At 36.3% G+C, this 25009-nt stretch overlaps 1 protein-coding gene across 4 annotated transcripts in view; it reads right to left on the bottom strand.

The window, feature by feature from the left end:
• Positions 1-25009, bottom strand: part of Ssh2 (slingshot protein phosphatase 2) — a 244715-nt gene that overhangs the window by 168567 nt on the left and 51139 nt on the right. For 3 of the 4 annotated variants that reach the window (XM_047543369.1, XM_047543371.1, XM_047543370.1), the window contains one exon: positions 4322-4402. The exons of the other annotated variant lie outside the window; for it this stretch is intronic. In XM_047543369.1, coding sequence (XP_047399325.1) covers positions 4322-4402 — 81 coding nt within the window. The remainder of the gene's footprint in view (positions 1-4321; positions 4403-25009) is intronic. 4 annotated transcript variants of the gene reach the window in all.

Below are 25009 nucleotides of genomic sequence, written 5' to 3'. Positions count from 1 at the left end.
CTACATCCTGAGTCACTGGGATTACATGCCACCTTGCCCAGTCCCTTTAATCTCTAATCCATATGAATTGGCTAGTCCACAGTAGTCTTTGAATTAGAGCTTGCCCTGATGGTGATAATTTTTAAAAATTCTTACATCCTTCATGTTGAACTTATTATTAGGTTAAATATTATCTCTCCCCAAAAGCATTCTTCCACTTCACAAAATGACTCCATGTGAAAAATCCTACAGAAGGCAATTTCTAAAAGCGTACTGTTGTCTTCAGAGACCATTTCCTGACCTTGAAGAAAATGCAAATCTGTAGACTACAAAGGTAAAGGGGGCCTGGGATGTAAGTCACTGGGAAAAGATGTAAGGCCCCAGGTTCTATCACTAGCATCACAAAAACAAAAGAAAACAAATGTAAAAGTATTCTAAACAAAATAATTTATTTTTAAATGAGGGATCAAACCCAGGGCCTCATGAATGCAAGGCAAGCATTCTACCACTAAGCTACACCTCCAGCCCAAACCAAATAATTCTTACATTTCAGGTTTTCCTTTCTTTTTGTCTTTTCCCCATTTGATTCTAGAAAGTGGGCTTTTCTTTTTCTTTTTCTCTTTTTTTTTTTTGTAATAACACAAAAGACTAATATCTTTTCCTTTCACTGGACTATTCAATCATAAAAGCTCTTTGTATAGAAGGAAAATGCATTCCTTACAAGGTTATAATAAACCAAGCAAAGGAATGAAACAGAACATAAAAATAGTGTAACACCTATGAGTTCCTCTTCCTATGTGGTTGAGTAGTGTTGGGGGTCAAAAGAACAGGGAAATTAGAGAAATAAAGAAACATCTTATTCTTAGGAAATAAAATTAATGTAACGTATAATAATACATAGGATACTTCTGAGGAAGAAGGAGCCCTGCAATGGTAATGAATTCAGTTGTTCCTAGCTGAACCTCCATAAGCACAATAATTGGAATACTAGCTTCTCCACAGCTTTTTCTTCTTTTAGGCTACATAGCTGTAGATAAGAGAAAGGGGAACAGAGAGGAACCTCAAGAACCTTAGGATACCCAGTGGCTACTTCAAACCACCAGTACCCCAACCTGCTCTAGCCACTACCTACATTCCTTATATAGAGCCAAGGTGAAACTGCTGCAACAAGGGCCATTATCTTCTTCTGACCTCTACCAGTCACAATGTCACCCTCTCTGGGACAGACAGTCCTTTTCTCCAACAACTTTGTGTAAAGCAGAGGAAACACGTATAGCTTCTAGCCATTATATGGCACCTTGGAAGTTGAGAGGAACCAGAGCAGGGGTATGGGCCCCTTGACACTCCTCCCTTCTCTTCCAGGAAAGTCCCAGGAGATCTAAGGCAGCCAGCCCTCCAGCCCAATTTCCTTCCACTTATTCAGATTTCTTCTCTTCTTTCATGTTCGGCATGTAATGACATTCCCCCTTACTTTTCAAAGCTTTCCATCAATATCCATGAAACTAACTTGTTGACATATAGACTATACATTCTCAAAACATATATTTTATGCCCAACTTCCATAGACCTTTGCCCAGTGATCTGCCCATGAGAGTCAGTCAATGTTTGGGGAATGAAGGAATACAACTAACCAAAGTTCACAGTTCGATTACCCCAGGATTGAAGAGAAAGTTCTTTAGCTACCAACTTAATCTTCTACTCTTACACTTTTCATCAGTATTTCCATTTCAAATAGTTATCAAGATCCCACATCATTTCCATTGAAGAAAATTAAATAATGGGGATTTCAATTAATTGCTCACCCCTCTTTCCCCAAGGTTAAGTCTTCAGATTAGGAAGAAATGCTTCAATCCCACTGGATATGGGAGTGGAATAAGGAGAGAAAAAGGACATGGAAACTACTCTCTGATTAAGCAAAACAGGAGGATCCAATACCTTCAAAGAACTAGTCAAGTTCATTGAACTTGCCTCTTGAAGAGGAAAACCTAACAAATCTGACTTAAATGAATGAAAGTTCTGGCAATGAAATAAAGCAAAGAGTAATCTGTTGATACACATACCTGTTTCTAAGGGAGAAAATCTATTAAAACTAGAGTTGCCCTTTCCCTGCATATCCAACTTCATAAAAATACTTTCTATGTAGATTCTCAAGCACTGGTCCCTTCAAGACAAAATCAGCAAAAACAATAAGTCATTTCAAGTCTAGTACTCTATTGCCCATAAAACAAAATGAATTTTGTAGGATACTACAAAAGGAGTAAGGCACATATTTCATCAATGATGCTGTCCTCTAGTAATGAGTTTATTAATAGTTGTCTGCTGAGATGTGATGTCAGCACCGTCCCTGCTTATCACACAACACTGGGCAAAGAATACAACTTTCCTGCATTTGGCTTGTCATTTGCAAAATGTTAATACAGAATAGTGTTCATGTGGACTAATCAGTTAATGTTTGCAAGCATTAGGGACATGAGTCCCACTCCAGCTATTGGTGAGTCACAATAAGTGAATTCATGCCATTCTGAATTCTTCATCAATATAGAATGAAGTACAACCAAGTTAAGTCAATATAATTAATGAAGAAGGTCCTAAAATTGTGCCAGGAAGATGAAGACGGGTTAAGAGCAGGTGGTACTATGGTGACATACATGAAAGGCATAGCTTATTTTGAGAGAGAGTGTTTTCACAAGGGCTACTACACACAGTAAACATCCCAAAACAGACAGAACCCAGCTTTTATGATCAAAGTTTTTAGAACCTCGTCATAGTTATGTGTTGGAAGAGATTAAGTTCAGAAAAAAAAATCAAATCAGGCAAAATAAATTCAAAGTGTGTTTTAACTGAGCCTATATAAAGCAAGTTCTATTAACTACTTTTTATTTTATTAAGTAGGACTCATTATATAGCAGGACACAGAACAAATGTTCAAATGAGAGAAAGGTATGCCATGTTTGTAGGCTTCAATTTGATATATAACCAACTTGAACCACCCGTAAAATAAGAGGGAAAAAATTCAGAGTAGTCCAGTTTCCTATGGGTGTGACAGTACAAAAATCAGCTTATATAAAATCTTTTCTTGCAGTGCCATTTCAAATCTCCAGTAAGCTTCGAAGCAAAAAAGCTGCATACCTAAGAAGAGGGTATCACCAACTGAGACTTCTACTTTAGAACCAGTGGAAAGTAAAGGGATAAAAAATGTAAGCTAGGTATCTAATTTGAAAGGAGAAGAGGGCAGAGACCAGGGCCTTTCAGAGTTGATCCTCTCAATTTCTAATCTTCATTAACATAACTGGGACCGGGTCTGCATTCTTCTAGTCCAAACCCTCTTTTCTTTCTTTTTTCTTTTCTTTTCTTTTCTTTTTTTTTTTGGTCATCCTCACACTCCCTGTGCTTCTTTCTTTTCTTCCTTCTTTCTGCCCCTCTCCAACCTTCCATTTTCCTTCCTTTCATCCCTTTCCTTTTTCTCTTCCTTCCTTCTTTTGTCCAGAGACTTGTCCTTCTTTGTCTTTTGTCTAGAGATGGATATCTCTAATTGATGATTATAGAATGCACTAATTTTCCCTACCCATAGCTCTTCCTTTCCCTCTCTCCAAGGTATTTCCAGCACTCCTTTAAGGAAGAACAATGTGTAGAACAACTAGGCCATTCAATACATGGGAAATTTACTCATATCTCAAGATATACTGAAAATCTCCAGACTAATCTCACTGGGCACTGCAATACACAAACACACAAATAAAAACAACTTACTCTCTAACTTTAGTCTGACTCCTTGGGTAATTATGCCGAGGGGTGGATGAGATAAATAAAATTTATAACACCTCATGAAATGTAACTAGATAGTTTAATGTTCTACCTTTGAGATGTTCAGGTTGACTCTCCATTCCAGTGATTACAACCCTTTTTGGCTTTACCTTATCAACAGCCAGGACATATTTGGCCTCTGTAATGGGGAATAAAGGCCCACAGGCAATAGCAATACCTAGCAGTCGCCACAGGGACACTTCTGAAATATTTTTTAAAATGTATGCATGAGGGGGAAAACCCACAAAGACAATCATATTCCTTAATGAAAGAATCTTATCAAGGTTCCAGGATGCAACTTTTTTTCCTACTTTCATAAATATGCTTTAAGTGGAGATTACTATACATATAAATATACCGTATTATTTATATATAAACTCTTTCCCAACCATATATTAGCCCTCCCAGACTATTTGGCTGAGTAAGGTTAAACAGATGAAATAACAGACACTATGCCAGTTTATTCAAGAACCAAATTTACCCAGAAGCGTTTTAACTTGAATGACCAAAGGCTGTATAAAAACATATACCTACGTACATTGGAATCACTAAAGATTTCTGATTCTTCATATTCACAGTAAAGTAATGCTGCTGATTCAGTATCTTCCAAATGAGAGCTCTGTAATGCAAACAAGATCATTTGAGAGATACAGAAGAATGGGTCCAAAAGCATGAGGGGAAAAGCCAGTTGAAATCACTTAGTCAATGTTAGCTCAAAGGTGAGAAGCTGCAACTGTGATTAGTGATGGCAATTTTAGAGAGAATATAGCCAGCAAGGTGACTAGTTAGGTGATTGGAAATTTGATTGAGGAATGTTTGATTAGCTGAAGCATTTTCTGTGGTTTCCCAATTTGGGCCATGGGTTTTTTCATTTCCAGGCTCTGTAAGCATGTTGCTACTAACCCTTCACATTCTGAACTCTTCCCAGATTAGGGTTAGGTTTGTATACAATTATCTTTACATTTAAATATATACCTTTCATGTGAGTGTAGATAGACCTTAGAATATAACATAGGGCTTGATTAGGGGATTAGACCACTAGCCTTGCTTCTTTAGACCTCTACTTACAAGTGTTTTTAAGAAGAGCCAAAAGATGTGCCCTACCCAAGTCCCCTGTCAGATGCCAGAAAACAACTTAAAACCTTTTCTTCTATTCTCCAGTTTCTTTTTCAAAATCTGTCTAGGAGATAGATAAGAACAATAAGAAGAATGAGTGAAATAATTAGCTGGTGTAACACAAGAGCATTTTCTCTATGACTCATAACACAAAAGAAGACAGGAAAATGCTCCAATCCTGAACCATTAGATTTTATTCAAATGTTTGCTGTCTAGGCAACAGCTGCTAGAAACTGAATTATCCTTAGGTAGAGCACTGATGCATATGCTTATGTCACCAAAATATCTCACTACTGGTGGCTAAAACTTAGTCATATGTAACTATCTGATGGCTAGCATAGTTGACACCTATTTTGATTTTTCAAAGCAAGGCTATGTTTTAACCTGCAGAATACCTGAAAAGATTGAGCATGCAAATAAACTTGAATGAAAGAAAGTAAAACTAAGAGTTACTATTTCCATTAACTGCCTTGTTCCTGATTTAATTCCTTCTTACTTTTTTCTCTACTCTGATCCTTTGCCTATTTTTGGTCTTCCTCCTTACAGACAAGTCTCATTGGCCATTATTCCTTTCTCTTCGTCTTTTAGAAAATAATTACCCTGGCTTTTTTTTTTTTTTAAATAAATCAGTCTATAAAATATGCAGAAGTCATATTAAGAAAGCTAAGGATTTGCAAATGTCCTAGCCAGCCTTAAGTAATTTAGTGAGTCCGAAGCAACTTAGTGAGGTCCTGTGTCAAAATAAAAAGTTAAAAAAGGGCTAAAATTAAAGTTAAAAAAAGTAAATAAAAAAAAGAAAGGAAGTAAGCTAGGACAATAAAATATTTGAAGGAATCAATAAGGTAGAGAGAGATCTCTGGGTTTGATCTCCAGCACCACAAATTTTTTTTTTAAATAATAAAAATAAGGTAGACATTAGAGTTGCTTTCCATTCTCCCAAGCTCTTGTACCATGATAGATAATATAGATCACATTGAGCATATCAAAAGTGATCACAGTACATACAAACTGAAAAGACAAAAACATAAATTAATTAATCCAGATTACCTTAGTCAAGAACTTAGTTTTCATTCATGTAAATATTTCTGCATATTTACGCTCTTTCAAAATAACCTACAAGGAAAAGGTCCTGTAACCATGATTGCATTTCTAAAGTTATTTTAAGACTTTACCATATACTTATTAAAACATTCATTAAGATACATTTAAGTATACTGACAATTATATAAGTATATAAGTATACTGACAATTATAATATAATTGGTTCATGGAAAAAGAATTTATCTACAACCAACATATTTAATTCTAAATTGAATTATAAGAATCCTAAAGGAAGATAAAGGACATTTCGAGTTCTTTTCCTTGCCTTCTGAAGTACCTGATAATTCCAATTTCTGAGTTTTCCTGGGTTTTACAGTGAACTGTTTTGATCTTGACTATATAAGACTTATTTGCAAGAATACAAAAAGGAATGAATATTTAAGACTCAATTACTAAAATTTAGCATATTATTAAGTCAAATGAGAAAAAAACATAAGATTAAATAGACACTAAAAGTCATCTATTTACAATTAATAGTTATTTCTGATTTCAAACAGTTTTAATAAGATAGGAATAAAAGATACTTCCTTAATTTTCCCCCTTAGCAGACTTTCAGATATAGTACCTATCAAGTTGATAGGGCCTTACCCTCAACCAGGTCTTGCCTTAAATTTATATCATAGAAACTCCCCTAATGTTTTCTCTAGTATGAGGATGTTAATATTCCTCAGTTTACATTGTAGATGTCAATTCTCCTTTCTTTCCTTCTTCTTTTTTAAAATGTCCCCTTGGACTTTGAAAGCGATAAAATCAGGCTCATATGGGAAGCACCAAGTCCAAATCCTAAACTAAACTAAACCGAATTCATATCCTTGTTCTGCCACTTAACTAAGTGCTCGACTTTGAAAGCGATAAAATCAGGCTCATATGTTGCATGGGAAGCACCAAGTCCAAATCCTAAACTAAACTAAACCGAATTCATATCCTTGTTCTGCCACTTAACTAAGTGCTCTTGGGCACACTTATTAATTTCTCTGAGCTCAATTTCCTCATCCATAAAATTTGGCACAATAGTATCTAAGAAAATTATTGAAAAGATTGCATGAAGATAACATAATAAAGCACTTAGTAAAGAAATTGAGAAAGTCTTGTTTAAAATAAAGCATTTAGCATTACTCAAGTAGTGATGTTGATACTATTGCTGCTTCTAATAATAACAAACATTACTATAATAGTAATAATCTCCTTCCTAGATGGAAAAAGCTTACACATTTAGTTAAAATTCTTTTAAAGAAACTTTTACGTTCTAGGGAGCTTTTGCTCATATCAAATTATGAATAAAAACAAAATCATATTCCTTGCATAATCCCAAAGTACTGATCTCACAAGGAACAATTTGTTGCCATTTGTTATACCCGTATTGTGCACAATATTCTGAATGCTGAATTATCTATAGTAAAACACCAAACAAAAAGGGAAAGATAACCGAACAGGTTATAAAAACATTTTTTTTTGTTTTTTTTATGGATATGCAAAACCCCCAAAGACAAAGATTTGGTTCTGTGGAAATATGTCCCTTTAACCAAGTATTATTTGGAGAAAAACAGGGGTTAAGATTGTTGAGAAGAAAAACACCTCCATCCACAGAAAGAAGTTTCAATCCAGAACAGCTTCTAAATAACAATTATCATAATAAAATGTTGCAATCTTTATATGGAATGTATGGTGCAAGAACTCATATACTAAGGGTGTTTTGAAAATTTAACTTGTGTGGTTACCTGACAATTTGCAAGAAGAAATCTTTAGAAATAATTCCACAAGACTCAAAACCTCTTACTACTATTGTTTCTTCCATTCTATTCCTAATATTTTAAGAAGCAGAAAACATTTATTGACTTTCTCTTTTCCATTAATCTTTCCTTTTCCTCCTTTTGTTTTTGTACAAAATTCAGAAGGTATCAAAGAGTATTTAAGTCTTCCTCCCATTCCTATCGTCCACCTCCTAGTTCTCTATAACCATATTACCAGAAGTAATTGCTTTGTCAGTTTCTTAGGTACTGTTCAGAAACAATCTATGTATATATAAGCATTACGTGTCCATATGTCCTTTCTCCAAAAAATACAAATGGAAGAAACTGTATCTATCTTTCTGTCCTTGCCTTAATTTATCTTCATTTCACTGTATTTTATTTATTAATTTTTTGTGGTACTGGGGATTAAGTTGTCAAGGCTGACTTTAAACTTGTGATGCTTCTGCCTCGGTCAGGTCACTGGGATTACAGGCATGTGCCACTACTCTTGGCACCATTTCTTATTAAAAAGTTTTTTAAATTGTGGTAAAATAACAGAAAATGTTTTTTTTAAATGTAGGTTAAGTATACTCATGTTAAAGAGTCAATCACTATAATTTTTTCATCTGACAAAACTAAAATTCTAAGCTCAGTAAATAACTTATTTTCCCCCTATCTTAAACCTGGCAATAACCATTCATTTTTGTTTTTATGGATTTGACTACTCCAGATAACTCATATAAAAGACTGTATGGTATTTGTCTTCTTCAGACTGTCTTATTTCACTTACCATAATGTTCTCAAGGTTTGTCCATGATATAATATATGTCAGAATTCCATTATTTATTTATTTATTTATTATAGTCTTTTTTCCCCATTTATTTATTAATCACACATTCACTGGAATTAACCACCCAGAGGCACTTTGACACTGAGCTACATTCCCAATCTTTTAAAAAATTTTGATACTAAGTCTCATTAAGTTGTTGAGGGTCTCGCTAAATTGTGCAGGCTGGTCTCATCTCAAACTTGTGATCCTCCTGCCTCAGCTTCCCAAGTCACTGGCAGTATAGGTATATAACACTGTACCCAGCAGAATTTCCTTCTTTTTAAAGGCAGAGTAATACTCCATTGTATGTATATGCTACATTTTAATTATCCATTCATCCAGATGGACCTGTGTTTCACTGTTTTTATTGTTGTATAATATTCCATTGTATAGCTATTCCAGTCTTCAATTAATTGGTCTATTAATATATTCAGGTTACTTGTGATTATATTTGTTTTCTAGTTTTCCATATGTAACAAGTTACTACAAATTTGGTGCTTAACATTAATTTATTGTTTTGTAATCTAGAGGTCAGGAGTTCTCAAATCATTGTTGGCAGACCTGTGTTCCTTCTGAAGGATCCAGGAAAAAGTTATGAGCTAACCTGTATATTCCAAAATTCTTTTGTTGAATTCCCCACACCTCAGAATTTCTGTATTTGGAGCTGAGGTCTTTAAAGGGGTACTTAAGTTAAAATGAAGTTTAATGACCCAATGGGTAGGCCTAATCCAAAATGACTAGGTTATTAAAAGAAATTAGGTCTATAGGATGCTGTGATGCACACCTGTAATCCCAGCAACTTGGGAGGCTGAAGCAGGAGGATTACAATTTTGAAACCAGCCTCAGCAACTTACTAAGACCATATCTCAAAAAAGGGTTAGGGAGGGCTGGGGTTATAGCTCAGTGGTAGAGTGCTTACCTAGCATGTGTGAGGCACTACTTTTGATCCTCAGCACCATATAAAAATAAATAAAGATACTGTATCCAACTAAAATAAATTTTTTAAAAAGGGTTAGTGATATAGCTCAGTGGTAAAGCAACCCTGGGTTCTATCCTCAGTATTCCCCCAAAAAAATGCAAAGAAGAGATTAGACAGGGAGAAAATAGCCATCTATACGAAGGGAGAGGGGCCTCAGGGAAAAAAAAAAAAATCAACCCTACCAACACCTGGATGGCATTCTTTAGCCTCCAAAACCATGAGGAAATAAATTTCTGCTGTTTAAGCCACCAGTTTATGTAACTTGTTATGACAGTCCTAATGTCTAATAAAGGGAGAATCTATTTTCTTGCCTTTTCCAGCAACTAGAGGCTGCCTACTATCCTTGACTGTGGCCCTTCTGCCCCATCTTCACATTCAGCAAAGGAGGAGTGACTTCTATTAACACATCAATCTAACCTCCTCTTCTGTATTCTCTTCTACTTTTAACACTTGTGATGGGTTATATTGCTTCCTACCCTTAAAATCCAGGAGAATCTTCTCCATGTTTTTAAAGCTATATGATTAACAATCTTACTTCCATCTGCAACTTTAATTTCTCCTATATTATGTAATGTAAAACATTCACAAGTTCACAGAGAATTAGGATGAGACTCTTTTTGGGGGGCTTTTAGTCTACCTACCACGGTAATCTTCTCTGAAGGTTTTACTGAGGAAAATAATTGTTTTTTTTAAAACTAATTTTTATACCATTTCATTGGGAAGCACAAATTAATTAAGTGCAATATAATGGGAAACAACATTATAGCTATATACTTTATATATGAAGAGAAGGCTAAAAGTTTAGAAGGAGCAGGAGAATGTTTGAAATTGCTGTTTGTGGAGTGATGGTGATTTGGATTTGAACCAACAGCAGTACAGGCCTCTTTATGATTAATGGTACAGATCTATAATTCTCTAGTATTAAGAACAGCAATAATTAAGTTGAATCAATTCAAAAATTTAAACCAGGATAAATTGGGTGGTACCTTTTCAGTTGTTGTATCTCTAGGGCCTGGCACATAGTATGCATTCCACAGATGTTCACTCAATAAGTGACTTAGCATTAGTCGTTGCAATTCTTCCTTGTTACCAATAACATAAATTGAAGATGAGTTAGAATCTTTGTATACAGGTATGATTAAGAGATTAACAATCTTCATTCTCCTAAGCACATGATTTTTGTCTTTATAGTAGCAACTGCTCCTACTAGAAGAGCCAGTTTGTCACATGAAACACTGCCTTCCTTGGGCTCGAAGTCAACATGAAGGCTTTAAGCCAAAAGAGCATCTTTATTTCTCAGAGCTACTTAGCAGGATAGACCGTCAGTGGTTGAGGCAATCAAGGTACTTACGCCACAGTACTAACTCTGGCCTGCAATTTGTCCATTTCATTTGTAAAGGTACTGCTGTCCACCACTTTACATGTAACACAGAGCTATGTCATAGTATCTACACTTGTTGTGCCCTCCAGAAGGAACACATCTTTTAATTAGAATCTTATCCATTCTTCAAACCACCACTCAAATCCCAGAATTACATGAAGTTTCAAAATGATGATTTCAGCCTCACTGAAGTGGGAGTTCCCCTCTGAGTTTTCACCACATAGGAAGGGGCTGGTAAACTATAATCTGTAGGCCAAATCTGGTCCATGGGGTGTTCTTAATACAGCCAGAAAGCTAAGAATGATTTTCAAATTTATGAAGGATTATTTTTAAAAAAGTGGAGGGGGCAAAGAAGAATATTCAACAGAGACTGTATGTGATCACAAAGCCTAAAATATGCACTATCTGGCTCTAAACAGAAAAAGTTTGTTGACCCTGGCCTACAGCACACAATTTAGCCTAACATAAATTGCCTAGAACTGTTCTCTAATCTAGGCATGAACTTGTTTCCCTGTGGCAGATCCTCTCTGTTGTTTACCAAGTGGTCACCTCTTACTTCTCTCACCTACAACCAGTCCCACCACTCAGTTATCTGCCTTTTCAGCCTCTATGGAGTTCAGCACACAGTCATATATCCTAATTCAGGAAACAAAACTTGAGAGTCATATATCCTAATTCAGGAAACAAAACTTGAGAGTAAGTCTGCCATGGGCTTGTGGGAAAGGTTTTACACAGTGATTAAGGAGACCTGAGAGAAGAAATTGACATTTCCATGCCTTCGGATGGAGCTGTGCAAAGATAATAATGTCTAGAACTGTGGTAACCATTTTGTGACCTCAAAAGAAGAGGCCCAAGGACAAAAGGCAAAATGCAAAAGATGGTAGAGCAGAAAAGTGGAAAGAACCTAGAACCATGAAAACAGCATGAAGGGCTGGGGTTGTGGCTCAGTGGTAGAGGGCTTGCCTAGCATGTGTGAGGCACTGGGTTCGATCCTCAGCACCACATAGAAATAAACAAATAAAATAAAGGTCTATCCTCTAAAAAAATATTTAAAAAAAAAGAAAACAGCAAGAAGTCTCTGTATCAACTCTGAAGCTGCTTTGCCCCCAGGCTTCTGATGTTAAAAATGTCAGAGTTTACCCCACTTTTAATAGGTTATTCTAACACTTTCAATAGAAAGAATTCTAACTCGCTAAGCAGATTTTGTATGCTTGGTGAAAAGGACACCCATATTTTATGCCTGATTTCTGTACCCTGTATGCTCCTGTGAATGTTGGAATCCAATTATTTTGTGAGTAATGACTTTGAAAAACGTTATCACCCACAGAATATGAAAAGATTCCCAAGTATACAAAAGCAACTGGAGACCAACTTCTATGAAAATAACTTTGTTGGATAGCAACCACAAGCTGTCCACTTAGTATCTCATTTAATACTAAAATAATCCAGTGAGTTTATACACTCCAAATCATTCATTAAACCTATGAGGCAGAACAGAGATTTTCTATCTTATATAAGATATTCATACTCTTCCACTATACTTCCTTTCCACTTCTAAGTCTTATTGCAATTAACAGCAATAATATTTAAATATTTTCCTTCTCATTTTTTAAAGATATTTTGTGGATGGTCTTTTATTTTATTTATTTTTATGTGGTACTGAGGATCCAATCCAGTGCTTTGCACATGCTAGGTAAACACTCTAAGCCCTAGCTCCTGATTCTCATTTTTTGAATGTTCACATATAATAGTAGCTTAGATCCCAACAAATGCCATAATACTTTTCTGTAGGAAATTCATACCCTTATACAGAAAACTGAATATTTTTTTAAATCCCACCAAACTGTTATCTCCTTGAGGTTACTTTGGTTTTTATATTTTTCCCTCCAATTTTTCTAATATAACCATCTGTCCAGAAGAAAAATCCTATAACCAGTTATTCTTAAAGTGTTGCTCCCAGACCACCAGCATCACATCTGAGAATTCATTAGAAATGCAAATTCTTGCCCCCCATACTACAAAATAAAAAATCTGGAGATAGGACCCAGAAATGTGTTTTTGAACAAGACTTCAGGTATGCATTAAAGTTTCAGAACCACTGACATAAAGTATTTACTTCTGCAGATAACATTTTAGTCACTGCATTAAAACTAGAATGATAGAATCACATCACTCCTATGAAAACAATTAAGCAGTAGGACCCTAAATTTAGTGACTTCTCCGGGCACTGAAGAAATCGTTTTTCTACAACCAAATCTGAAGTAAGAGATAAATATCTTCTCTATAGTACATATTTCACTCAGATACAAAAACAGACTTAAAATTCTAAAATAGTAAGTCTATAATTTTAAAAGTGTGAAGTAATTCCTGCAACTAAAGATTGACACAGCACCACAAAGATCACTGCTGCTGTCCTGGGAGACAACCACATTTGTTATTTTAATATCCAAGCTTGGAGGGAAGGAAAAGAAACAGCACTTTAAACTTAACTTGTAAATTAGGGAGGCCCAGTACGATAGTTTTACGCTCTAATTTCTAATTTAATCTATAAAGCAATGAAATATCAGAGATAGGGAACACTTGGGATTCAATCTCTCCCTGGTGGACAATTTAACATCAGACTTAAAATACACTGCATCATTTGCCAGATCTAAGTAAGGAAGAAACATAGATACCAAGTAGAAATAAGGATAACTCTAAAAAATTATTTGTGGACGAGGAATAGGACTTTATGGGCCTTAATTCCTACTAGATATTTCACTGAACTCAATACATATTTTTTAAATTAGGGCAAAGAGAAACAGTTGAAGTCAGAAAAAAATAACTAATTTTTAATTAATCACAAATTGATATTTGTGATTATAAATACAAATATAACCATCAACTTTCCCCAAATCCTACCACACAAATGACTTGAAATTGATATTTGTGATTAATTAAAAATTAGTGCCCTAATAAATAAAGAATAACAAAGAATAAAGGACAACAAATTTACAAAGATCAAAAATAAGGGAGTAAAGGAGATTGCTGAAAAATGTTGAGACCAGTACAGAAAAACAAATTAATTAGAAACAAGCAGTTTCCGATTTATACAAAGATTATTCAGAAATTTATGTGTGTTCTCCCAGAAACATTCCTATAAATTACACTTGGATTCCTAAATGTACAACTGATAGCAAAACCACCAAAAGGAAAGTGTATGTCTCCAATGAGATGCAAAAGCATCCATTCACGTAAACAGGTTTTTCAATTTATGTAGAAGAGCACTGCCTGTATTTTATGAATACCTCTACAGTATAATTCACACTAAGTTAAGTACCAGGGCAAATTGTGAAGAATAATCATCCACAAAAGTAAAACATTTTATTTGTAAAGATAGGGAAAAGCAAGTAAGTCAGTGCTAGGTGTTTAACCCTGACTGAAAGCCCACATAGAGAAAAATATGGCAGCAACATCTCAGAACTTCTACACATAGAATCTTAAGATATAAGAGAAACTTTAGGACTTGTCTCCATTTGCTAATTAGGAGGTTCACAAATGAAATATTATTCATTCAGAGGCTGTTTTGTCTCTATTTTGGCAAACCAAATACTCTTTTATATTCCATTTTTATTAGGCCTCTGCTATTAACAAGTTAGCTGCTTATTTCCCTCCTGTTCTGTGAGAAATTTAAAAAAAAAATCTGTTCTGTCAAATTCATGAGATGACAGCAGGCTAGCAAAAGGAGGAGGTACTACGAACTTAACTCCATGTGTGCTAAATGCATACAACTTGTTGGCTCCACTGATTTCTTAAATCACCCTATGTACTCTCTTTATGGTCTTTATAACCTTAGAACTCTAGTTCTTTATATTCCAGACCAATATAGGAGAATCATCTATGGTTTAAATAAAACCATCAACTTTCCCCAAATCCTACCACATAAACAACTTGAAAAAAGAAATTCTGTGTAGCTTGACTGGGAACCTGGGCTATGGAAGTTAATCTGGTTTTAGAGATGCTAATGTGTATGCTATGTAATATGACCACTGTAAGCTTCTGTAGAGTGTGCTAAGAGGTGAAGTTCTATTAATTCTTTGGAGAATGGAGGTTTAACAGCAAAGAGAAGGCTGTTTTAGAGAAATCAGGGGACTTAAGAAAGCAAGAGGAATTTGAAGACAAGGAGATACTGAGTAAGAAAGCAGAGAAAAGTCTCTGTTGGACATTTGTCTGGGGATATGTGCCAGGAAAGAAAGATAAGTGCAGAAAGATCATTGTTACTGAGATAGAATCCTGAGACACTATCAAGTCAGGTTTCAGGCGATTGTGAAAGAATAGTTTTTACTTAGGATCAAAGATTAGACCTATTTCTCTGTAAGTAAAGAACTTGCTCTTTTTTGAATAAATAAGAGAACTGAAAGATTTAGTTTTAATACTAAAGGAGAAATCTATTTTTATTAGCAAGCAAGGTAGATCTACCTAAAATTAAGGCCAAATAGGCAGAACTAGAAGTGAATAATAAGTTTGTATTTCCTATAAAACTTTCTGACCACAAGATCTCCTCACACAAGGCGATCCAGGATGGCGGACTAGAGGGTGACTGCATCTCCAGTCGCTCCAGAACCCAGGACTCGAGAAAGGGAGGCATTGAGAGACTCGAACTAAAACAGAGCCACGGGTGAGTCTTGCCCACCAGGTAAAGCTCGGCCTGGGCAGCAGGCCCGGATAGAGGTGGCTTATTGGAGCCGGGCAGGGCAGCTAGAGTCTTCCCCAGGCAGCTCTGCGCACTCCTGTGGTGGGCCCCTCCCACATGGCCAGCTTCTCCAGCTTCTCGGAGCAGGCCCCCCAGTGAGAGCCTTTGTGAACAGAACCAGCTCCAAGTCCCGGAGCCAGCGCAGCATGCTCCGGCCCCAAGCAGCTTCAGGGACCAGGACAGGGCAGCCAGGGACTTCCCCAAGCAGCCCGGGCCCCTGCAGCGGGACACGCCTTTCAAGGCTAGCTTCTCGGAGCAGACCACCCAGTGAGAGCCTTTTTACACAGAGCCAGCCACAAGTCCCCAAGCCAACGGAGAGCTTCGACCCACAAGCAGCCTCTGGGATCAGGGCAGGGCAGCCAGAGACTTCTCCAGGCGGCCCTGCCCCCTCCAACCGCAGGCTCTTTCCACGGGGCGATCCAAGATGGCGGACTAGAGGGTGACTGCATCTCCAGTCGCTCCAGAACCCAGGACTCAAGAAGGGGAGGCATTGAGAGACTTGGACTAAAATAGAGCCACGGGGTGAGTCTCCCCCACTGGGTGAAGCTCGGCCTGGGTGACAGGCACGGGTAGGGGCGGCTTATCAGAGCAGGGTAGGGCAGCTAGAGTCTTCCCCAGGTAGCCTTGCACACTCCGGCGGTGGGCTCCTCGCACATGGCCAGCTGCGCGGTGCAGGCCCCCCAGTGAGAGCCTTTGCGCACAGAGCCATCTCCAAGCCCTGAAACCAGTAGGGGGCTAGGGGCAGCTTTCTTCGGAAGCACTGTATTATCAAGTTCCTCCAAGACTTCAGGCTACTGAAGGTTGGGAGGTGATACACTGGAAATCTACAGGGACACTATAAGCCAATAGAGGAAATCTGCAATATCTCAGGGTCCCACTGACATCTGACCAATATGAGAAAACAAGGGAAGAATTGTCCCAAACAACCCTAGATACTATATCAATAAAACCCAGTGACAGCACAGCAAAAGAAATGCCAGAAAGGGAGTTCAAAATGTACATAATTAAAACAATCAGGGAAGTAAATGAGGAGATGAAAGAGCAAATGCAGGCATTGAAGGAGGAGATGAAAGAGCAAATGCAGGCATTAAATGATCACACCAATCAACAGTTAAAAGACCAAATACGGGAAGCAAAAGATCATTTCAATAAAGAGTTAGAGATATTGAAAAAAAAACAAACAGAAATCCTTGAAATGAAGGAAACAATAAACCAAATTAAGAACTCCATAGAAAGCATAACCAATAGGACAGAACACCTGGAAGACAGAACCTCAGACACTGAAGAAAAAATATTTAATCCTGAAAACAAAGTTGACCAAACAGAGAAGATGGTAAGAAATCATGAACAGAATCTACCAGAATTATGGGATATCATGAAAAGGCCAAATTTAAGAATTATTGGGATTGAGGAAGGCTTAGAGAAACAAACCAAAGGAATGAACAATCTATTCAATGAAATAATATCAGAAAATTTCCCAAATCTGAAGAACGAAATGGAAAACCAGTACAAGAGGCTTATAGGACTACAAATATACAAAATTACAACAGACCCACACCAAGGCACATTATTATAAAAATACCTAACATACAAAATAAAGACAGAATTTTAAAGGACACGAGAGAAAAGAATCAAAGTACATTCAGGGGAAACCAATAAGAATATCAGCAGATTTTTCAATCCAGACCCTAAAAGCTAGAAGGGCCTGGAACAATATTTACCAAGCCCTGAAAGAAAACGGATACCAACCAAGAATCTTATACCCAGCAAAACTTACTTTCAGATTTGATGACGAAATAAGATCCTTCCATGATAAACAAAAGCTAAAGGAATTTACAAAAAGAAAGCCGACATTACAGAACATTCTCAGCAAAATATTCCATGAGGAAGAGATGAAAAACAATGATGCAGATCAGCAACGGGAGGAACTAGCCTAAGGAATAACCAAATAAAGGAGAAACAAAATCATGTCGAAAAACAAAAATGAGTCAAATGACTGGGAATACAAATCATATCACAATAATAACCCTGAATGGTAATGGCCTGAACTCATCAATCAAAAGACATAGACTGGCAGATTGAATTAAAAAGAAAAATCCTACAATATACTGCCAGCAAGAGACTCATCTCATAGAAAGAGATACCCATAGACTAATGGTGAAAGGATGGAAAAAAATATACCATGCACACGGACACAGCAAAAAAGCTGGAGTATCCATCCTCTTTTCAGATAATGTGGACTTCAAGCCAAAACTAGTCAGAAGGGATAAAGAAGGACATTACATGCTGCTTAAGGGAAGCATAAATCAGCAAGACATAGCAATCATAAATATCTAAGCCCCGAACATTGGTTCATCCACGTACGTCAAACAAATCCTTCTCAATTCCAGAAATCAAATAGATCACAACACAATAATACTAGGCAATTTTAACACACCTCTCTCACCACTGGACAGATCTTCCAAACACAAATTGAATAAAGAAACCATAGATCTCAATAACACAATCAACAATTTAGACTTAACCGACATATATAGAATATACCATCCAACAAAGAAAGAATACACTTTCTTCTCAGCAGCACATGGATCCTTCTCTAAAATAGACCATATTTTATGCCACATAGCTAATGTTAGCAAATACAAGAAGATAGAGATACTACCTTGTACTCTATCAGATCATAATGGATTGAAATTATAAATAAATGACAGAATAAAAAACAGAAACTTCTCCAATACCTGGAGATTAAATAATACACTATTATATGATGAATGGATAACAGAAGACATCAGGAGGGAAATAAAAAAATTCTTAGAAGTTAAACGAGAACAAAGACACATCATATCAAAATCTCTGGGACACTATGAAAGCAGTACTTAGAGGAAGATTTATTTCATGGGGCGCATTCAACAAAAGAAGTAGAACTCAACAAATAAATGACTTAACACTACAGCTCAAAGCCCTAGAAAAAGAAGAGCAGACCAACACCAACAGTAGTAGAAGATAGGAAATAGTTAAACTCAGAGCTGAAATCAACAAAATTGAAACAAAAGAAACAATACAAAAAATTGACAAAATAAATAGTTGGTTCTTCGAAAAAATAAACAAAATTGATAAACCTTTAGCCACACTAACAAAGAGAAAGAGGGAGAAAACTCAAATTACTAAAATTCAGAATGAACAAGGAAATATCACAACAGACACGACTGAAATACAAAACATAATTAGAAGCTATTTTGAAAATCTATACTCCAACAAAACAGAAAATCTCGAAGACATCAACAAGTTTCTAGAGACATATGAATTACCTAAACTGAAAAAGGAGGACATACACAACTTAAATAAATCAATTTCAAGCAATGAAATAGAAGAGGTCATCAAAAGCCTACCAACAAAGAAAAGTCCAGGACCAGATGGGTTCTCAGCCGAGTTCTACAAAACCTTTAAAGAATAGTTCATTCCAATACTCTTCAAAGTATTCCATGAAATAGAAGAGGAGGGAACCCTCCCAAACTCGTTCTATGAAGCCAATATTACCCTGATACCTAAACCAGACAGAGACACATCAAGGAAAGAAAATTTCAAACCAATATCCTTAATGAACATCGACGCAAAAATTCTCAACAAAATTTTAGCAAATTGCATAAAAAACATATTAAAAAGATAGTGCACCATGATCAAGTGGGTTTTATCCCAGGGATGCAAGGTTGGTTCAACATCAGGAAATCACTAAATGGCATTCACCATATCAACAGACTTAAAGTCAAGAATCACATGATTATTTCGATAGATCCAGAAAAAGCATTTGATAAAATACAGCACCCCTTCATGCTCAAAACACTAGAAAAAATAGGGATAGTGGGAACATTCCTTAACATTGTAAAGGCCATCTACGCTAAGCCCATGGCGAATATCATTCTAAATGGTGAAAAACTGAAAGCATTCCCTCTAAAAACTGGAACAAGGCAGGGATGCCCTCTTTCACCACTTCTATTCAATATCGTCCTTGAAACTCTAGCCAGAGCAATTAGACAGACCAAAGAAATTAAAGGAGTACGAATAGGAAAAGAAGAACTCAAACTATCCCTATTTGCTGATGATATGATTGTATACTTAGAGGAACCAGGAAATTCCACCAGAAAACTTTTAGATCTCATAAGTGAATTCAGTAAAGTAGCAGGATATAAGATCAATGCACACAAATCTAAGGCATTTTTATACATAAGTGATGAATCTTCAGAAAGAGAAATTAGGAAAACTACCCCATTCACAATAGCATCGAAAAAAATAAAATACTTGGGAATCAATCTCACAAAAGAGGTGAAAGACCTCTACAATGAGAACTACAGAACACTAAAGAAAGAAATTAAAGAAAACCTTAGAAGATGGAAAGATCTCCCATGTCCTTGGATAGGCAGAATTAATATTGTCAAAATGGCCATACTACCTAAAGTGCTATACAGATTCAATGCAATTCCAATTAAAATCCCAATGATGTACCTTACAGAAATAGAGCAAGCAATCATGAAATTCATCTGGAAGAATAAAAAACCCAGAATAGCTAAAGCAATCCTTAGCAGAAAGAGTGAAGCAGGGGGTATCGCAATACCAGATCTTCAACTCTACTACAAAGCAATAGTAACAAAAACGGCATGGTATTGGTACCAAAATAGAAAGGTGGATCAATGGTACAGAATAGAGAACACAGACACAAACCCAAATAAATACAATTTTCTCATACTAGACAAAGGGTCCAAAAATATGCAATGGAGAAAAGATAGCCTCTTCAACAAATGGTGCTGGGAGAATTGGAAATCCATATGCAACAGAATGAAACTAAACCCATATCTCTCACCGTGCACGAAACTAAACTCAAAATGGATTAAGGATCTCGGAATCAGACCAGAGACCTTGCATCTTATAGAAGAAAAAGTAGGTCCAGAGCTTCAACATGTCGGCTTAGGACCAGACTTCCTCAACAGGACTCCCATAGCACAAGAAATAAAAACAAGAATTAATAACTGGGATAGATTCAAACTAAAAAGCTTTCTCTCAGCAAAGGAAACTATCAGCAATGCGAAGAGAGAGCCTACAGAGTGGGAGAAAATCTTTGCCAATCATACTTCAGATAGAGCACTAATCTCCAGAATCTATAAAGAACACAAAAAACTCTACACCAAGAATGCAAATAACCCAATCAACAAATGGGCTAAGGAAATGAACAGACACTTCACAGAAGAAGATCTACAAGCAATCAACAAACATGAAAAAATGTTCAACGTCTCTAGTAATAAGAGCAATGCAAATCAAAAGTACCCTAAGATTCCATCTCGCCCCAATTAGAATGGCGATTATCAAGAATACAAGCAACAACAGGTGTTGGCGAGGATGTGGGGAGAAAGGTACACTCATACATTGCTGGTGGGGCTGCAAATTAGTGCAGCCACTCTGGAAAGCAGTGTGGAGACTCCTTAGAAAACTTGGAATGGAACCACCATTTGACCCAGCTATCCCACTCCTTGGCCTATACCCAAAGGACGTAAAATCAGCATACTACAGAAATACAGCCACATCAATGTTCATAGCTGCTCAATTCACCATAGCCAGATTGCGGAACCAACCTAGATGTCCTTCAATTGACGAATGGATAAAGAAAATGTGGTATATATATACAATGGAATATTACTCAGCCATAAAGAATGATAAAATTATGGCATTTGCAGGCAAAGGATGAAATTGGAGAATATCATGCTAAGTGAGATAAGCCAATCTCAAAAAACCAAAGGACGAATGATCTCGCTGATAAGTGGATGATGACACATAATGGGGGGTGGGAGGGGTTAGTGTTAGGGTTAGAGTTAGGGTTAGGGAGGGGGGCACGAATGGAGGAAGGAAGGACTGTATAGAGGGAAAAGAGGGGTGGGAGGGATGGGGAGAAGGGAAAAAATAACAGAATGAATCAAACAACATTACACTATGTAAATTTATGATTACACAAATGGTATGCCTTTACTCCATGTACAGAGTAACAACATGTATCCCATTTATTTACAATAAAAAAAATGATAATATCTTCCCTTTGCCACAACAATATACTTCCATCAAAAAGAGGGCCAGCCTGTCAAGAAATGCAATAGAACACTATATTCCCCAGGAATTATTAATTAGGATCATATTTTCTTATTATTTCTTTTTTTGTGCTACAAAACTGTTCTGAGCATTTTATTTCCTTTTAACTCAGCAATAAGGCAAAGTAAATAATATTTACTCTGTCTTAAAATGAGGATGTTGGGGGCTGGGTTTGTAGCTCAGTCCTAGAGTGCTTGCCCAGCATGTGTGAGGCACTGGATTCAATTCTCAGCACCACATAAAAATAAGTAAATAAAATAAAGACATTGTGTCCATCTACAACTAAAAAAATAAAAATAAAAATACATGAGGACACTGAATTAGCAATTAATTATGTACCTGCCCTAAATCAGGGAGCTGGCACAAGACAAGGCCAGGATTAGAACCCAGGTACAGAGGAGAAAAAAAATTGTCCTTGTATCAGACCTGTGGTACATGAGCCCCATCTTTGCTTGGATTTGGGTTGGTTCTCCCCTTGGATATTTAGTCCTGACTTACTTTTTCTGCTGTTGAGGACTTCATTCATTTTCAATCTCGATTCCTGTTGGTCTCAAAATTCTCCCTGCTCCTAAATGGGAACAACTTAGTGGGCCCTACAGCTGGGGCCCCACTGGTTCTGAAGGAGAGAAAGGTTTCTGGGTACCAATGTGGTATTTTCTTTTTGTTTTTAATTATTTGTTCATTTTATATATAAATGACAGTAGAGTTTATTCTGACATATACATACATGGAGTATAACGTATTCTAATTAGAATCTCATTCTTGTGGTTATATATGATGTGGAGTTTTACATATGAACATAGGAAAGTTATGTCTGATTCATTCTGCTGTCTTTCCTATTCTCATCTCCCCTCCCTTTCCTTCATTCCTTTTTGGTTAATCCAATGAACTTCTATTCTTCCCTCTCCCCCACTTACTGTGTTTTGAGCATCCACATATCAGAGAGAACATTCAGTCTTTGGTTTTTTGGGATTGGTTTATTTCACTTAGCATCATAGTCCCCAGTTCTATCCATTTACCAGTAAATGCCATAATTTCATTCTTCTCTATGACTAATATTCCATTGTGTATATATACCACATTTTCTTTATCCATTCATCTGGTAAAGGGCACTTACATTGGTTCCATAGTTTAGCTATTGTGAACTGAGCTGCTATAAACATTGATGTGGCTGTATCACTGTAGTGTGCTGAGTTTAAGTCCTTTGGATATATACTGAGGAGTGGGATAAATGGGTCAAAGGGTGGTTCCATTTCAAGTTTTCTGAGGAATCTCCATACTTCTTTCTATAATGGTTGCACCAATTTGCAGTTCTACCAGCAATGTATGAGTGAATCTTTTCCTCACATCTTCACCAATATTTATTGTTACTTGTAATCTTGATAACTGCCATTCTGATTGGAGTGAGATGGAAACTCAGTGTAGTTTAGAAATTTGCATTTCTCTAATTGCTAAAAAATTTGAACATTTTTTCATATATTTGTTGACCAGTTGTGTTTCTTCTTTTGTGAAGTGCCTGTTCAGTTCCTTTGCAAATTTATTGACTAGGTTATTTGGTTTTTTGTTGTTATTTGTTTGGTGCTAAGTTTTTTGAGTTCTTTGTATATCCTGAAGATTAATTCTCTATCGGAGGTTGCAGGTGCCAAAGATTTTCTCCCCTTCTGTAGGCTCTCTCTTCATGTTTTTGATTGTTTCTTTTGCTGTGAAGAAGCTTTTTAGTTTGATACCATCCCATTTATTGATTCTTGATTTTATTTCTTGTGCTTTAGGAGTCTTATTAAGGAAGTCAGTTCCTATGCTACATGATAGAAAGCTGGGCCTACATTTTCTTGTAGTAGGCCTAAGATCTCTGGTCTAATGCCTAGGTCCTTGATCTAATTTGAGTTTTGTGTGGGGTGAGAGATAGGAGTTACATTTCATTCTACTACAGATGGATTTTCAGTTTTCCCAGCACCCTTTTTTGAAGAGGCTATCTTTTCTCCAATGTATGTTTACATACATTGTCTAGTATGATATAACTGTATTTATGTGGGTTTGTCTGTGTGTCTTCTATTCTTCAGGCCTGATTTTGTACCAATACCATGCAGTTTTTGTTACTATGACTCTGCAGTATAATTTAAGGTCTGGTATTGTGATGCTGCCTGCATTACTTTCCTCACTAAGGATTACTTTGGCTATTCTGGACCTCTTGTTTTTCCAATTGAATTTTATAACTGCTTTTCTTATTTCTATGAAGAATGTTATTGGAATTTTAATAGGAATTGCATTAAATCTGTATAATGCTTTCAGTAGTATGGCCATTTTGACAATATTAATTCTTCCTATCCAAGAACATGGGAGATCTTTCCATTTTCTAAGGTCTTCTTCAACTTCTTTCTTTAGTGTTCTGTGGTTTTTATGTAGAGGTCTTTCACCTCTTTTGTTAGATTGATTCCCAAGTTTTGTTTTGTTTAGTTTTATTTTTTGAGAGTATTGTGAATGGGATAGTCTTCCTAATTTCTCTTTCAGCTGATTCAACATTGTTGTGTAGGAATGCAATTGATTTATGGATGCTATTTTGCTGAATTTGTTTATGAATTCTAGAAGTTTTCTGGTGGAGGGCTGGGGTTGTGGCTCAGTGGAAGTGTGTTTGCCTAGCATGTATGAGGCACTGGGTTCAATCCTCAGCACCACAAATAAATAAATAAAATAAAGGTTCATCGACACTAAAAAAATTTTTTTAAAAAGTTTTCCAGTGGATTTTTTTGGGTCTTCTAAATATAGAATCATGTTGTCAGCAAATAGGGATAGTTTGAGGTCTTCTTTTCCTATTTGTATCTCTTTAATTTCTTCCTTTCACCTAATTGCTCTGGCTAAGGTTTTAAGGAATATGTTGAAGGGATCATATTTTCTATTAAGATCTTGGATTAATGTTATTAGCACATGTTAATTTATCAAAGGGAAGTGGTTAGAAAGATTCAAAGTAAAAACTGCCTTATTGTTATAGTTATACTTCCACTAAGAATTAAGAAAACAAAAATGACCACTTTTATTTTTTTTTCAAATATTGTTATTAGTTGTTGATGGACCTTTATTTTATTTACTTATTTATATGTGGTGCTGAGCATCAAACCCAGTGCCTCACACATGCTAGGCAAGTGCTCTACCACTGAGCCACAACTCCAGCCCAAATGTCCAGTTTTAAAAACCCCAATTTTAAGTCCAATTTAAGTAGAAATCAGACTAAACA

Source organism: Sciurus carolinensis, chromosome 3 (genome assembly GCF_902686445.1).
Source record: "Sciurus carolinensis chromosome 3, mSciCar1.2, whole genome shotgun sequence".
Taxonomy (NCBI): domain Eukaryota; kingdom Metazoa; phylum Chordata; class Mammalia; order Rodentia; family Sciuridae; genus Sciurus; species Sciurus carolinensis.
The sequence above is the reverse complement of the archived record's forward strand: the minus strand, read 5'-3'. Positions and strand labels throughout refer to the sequence as shown.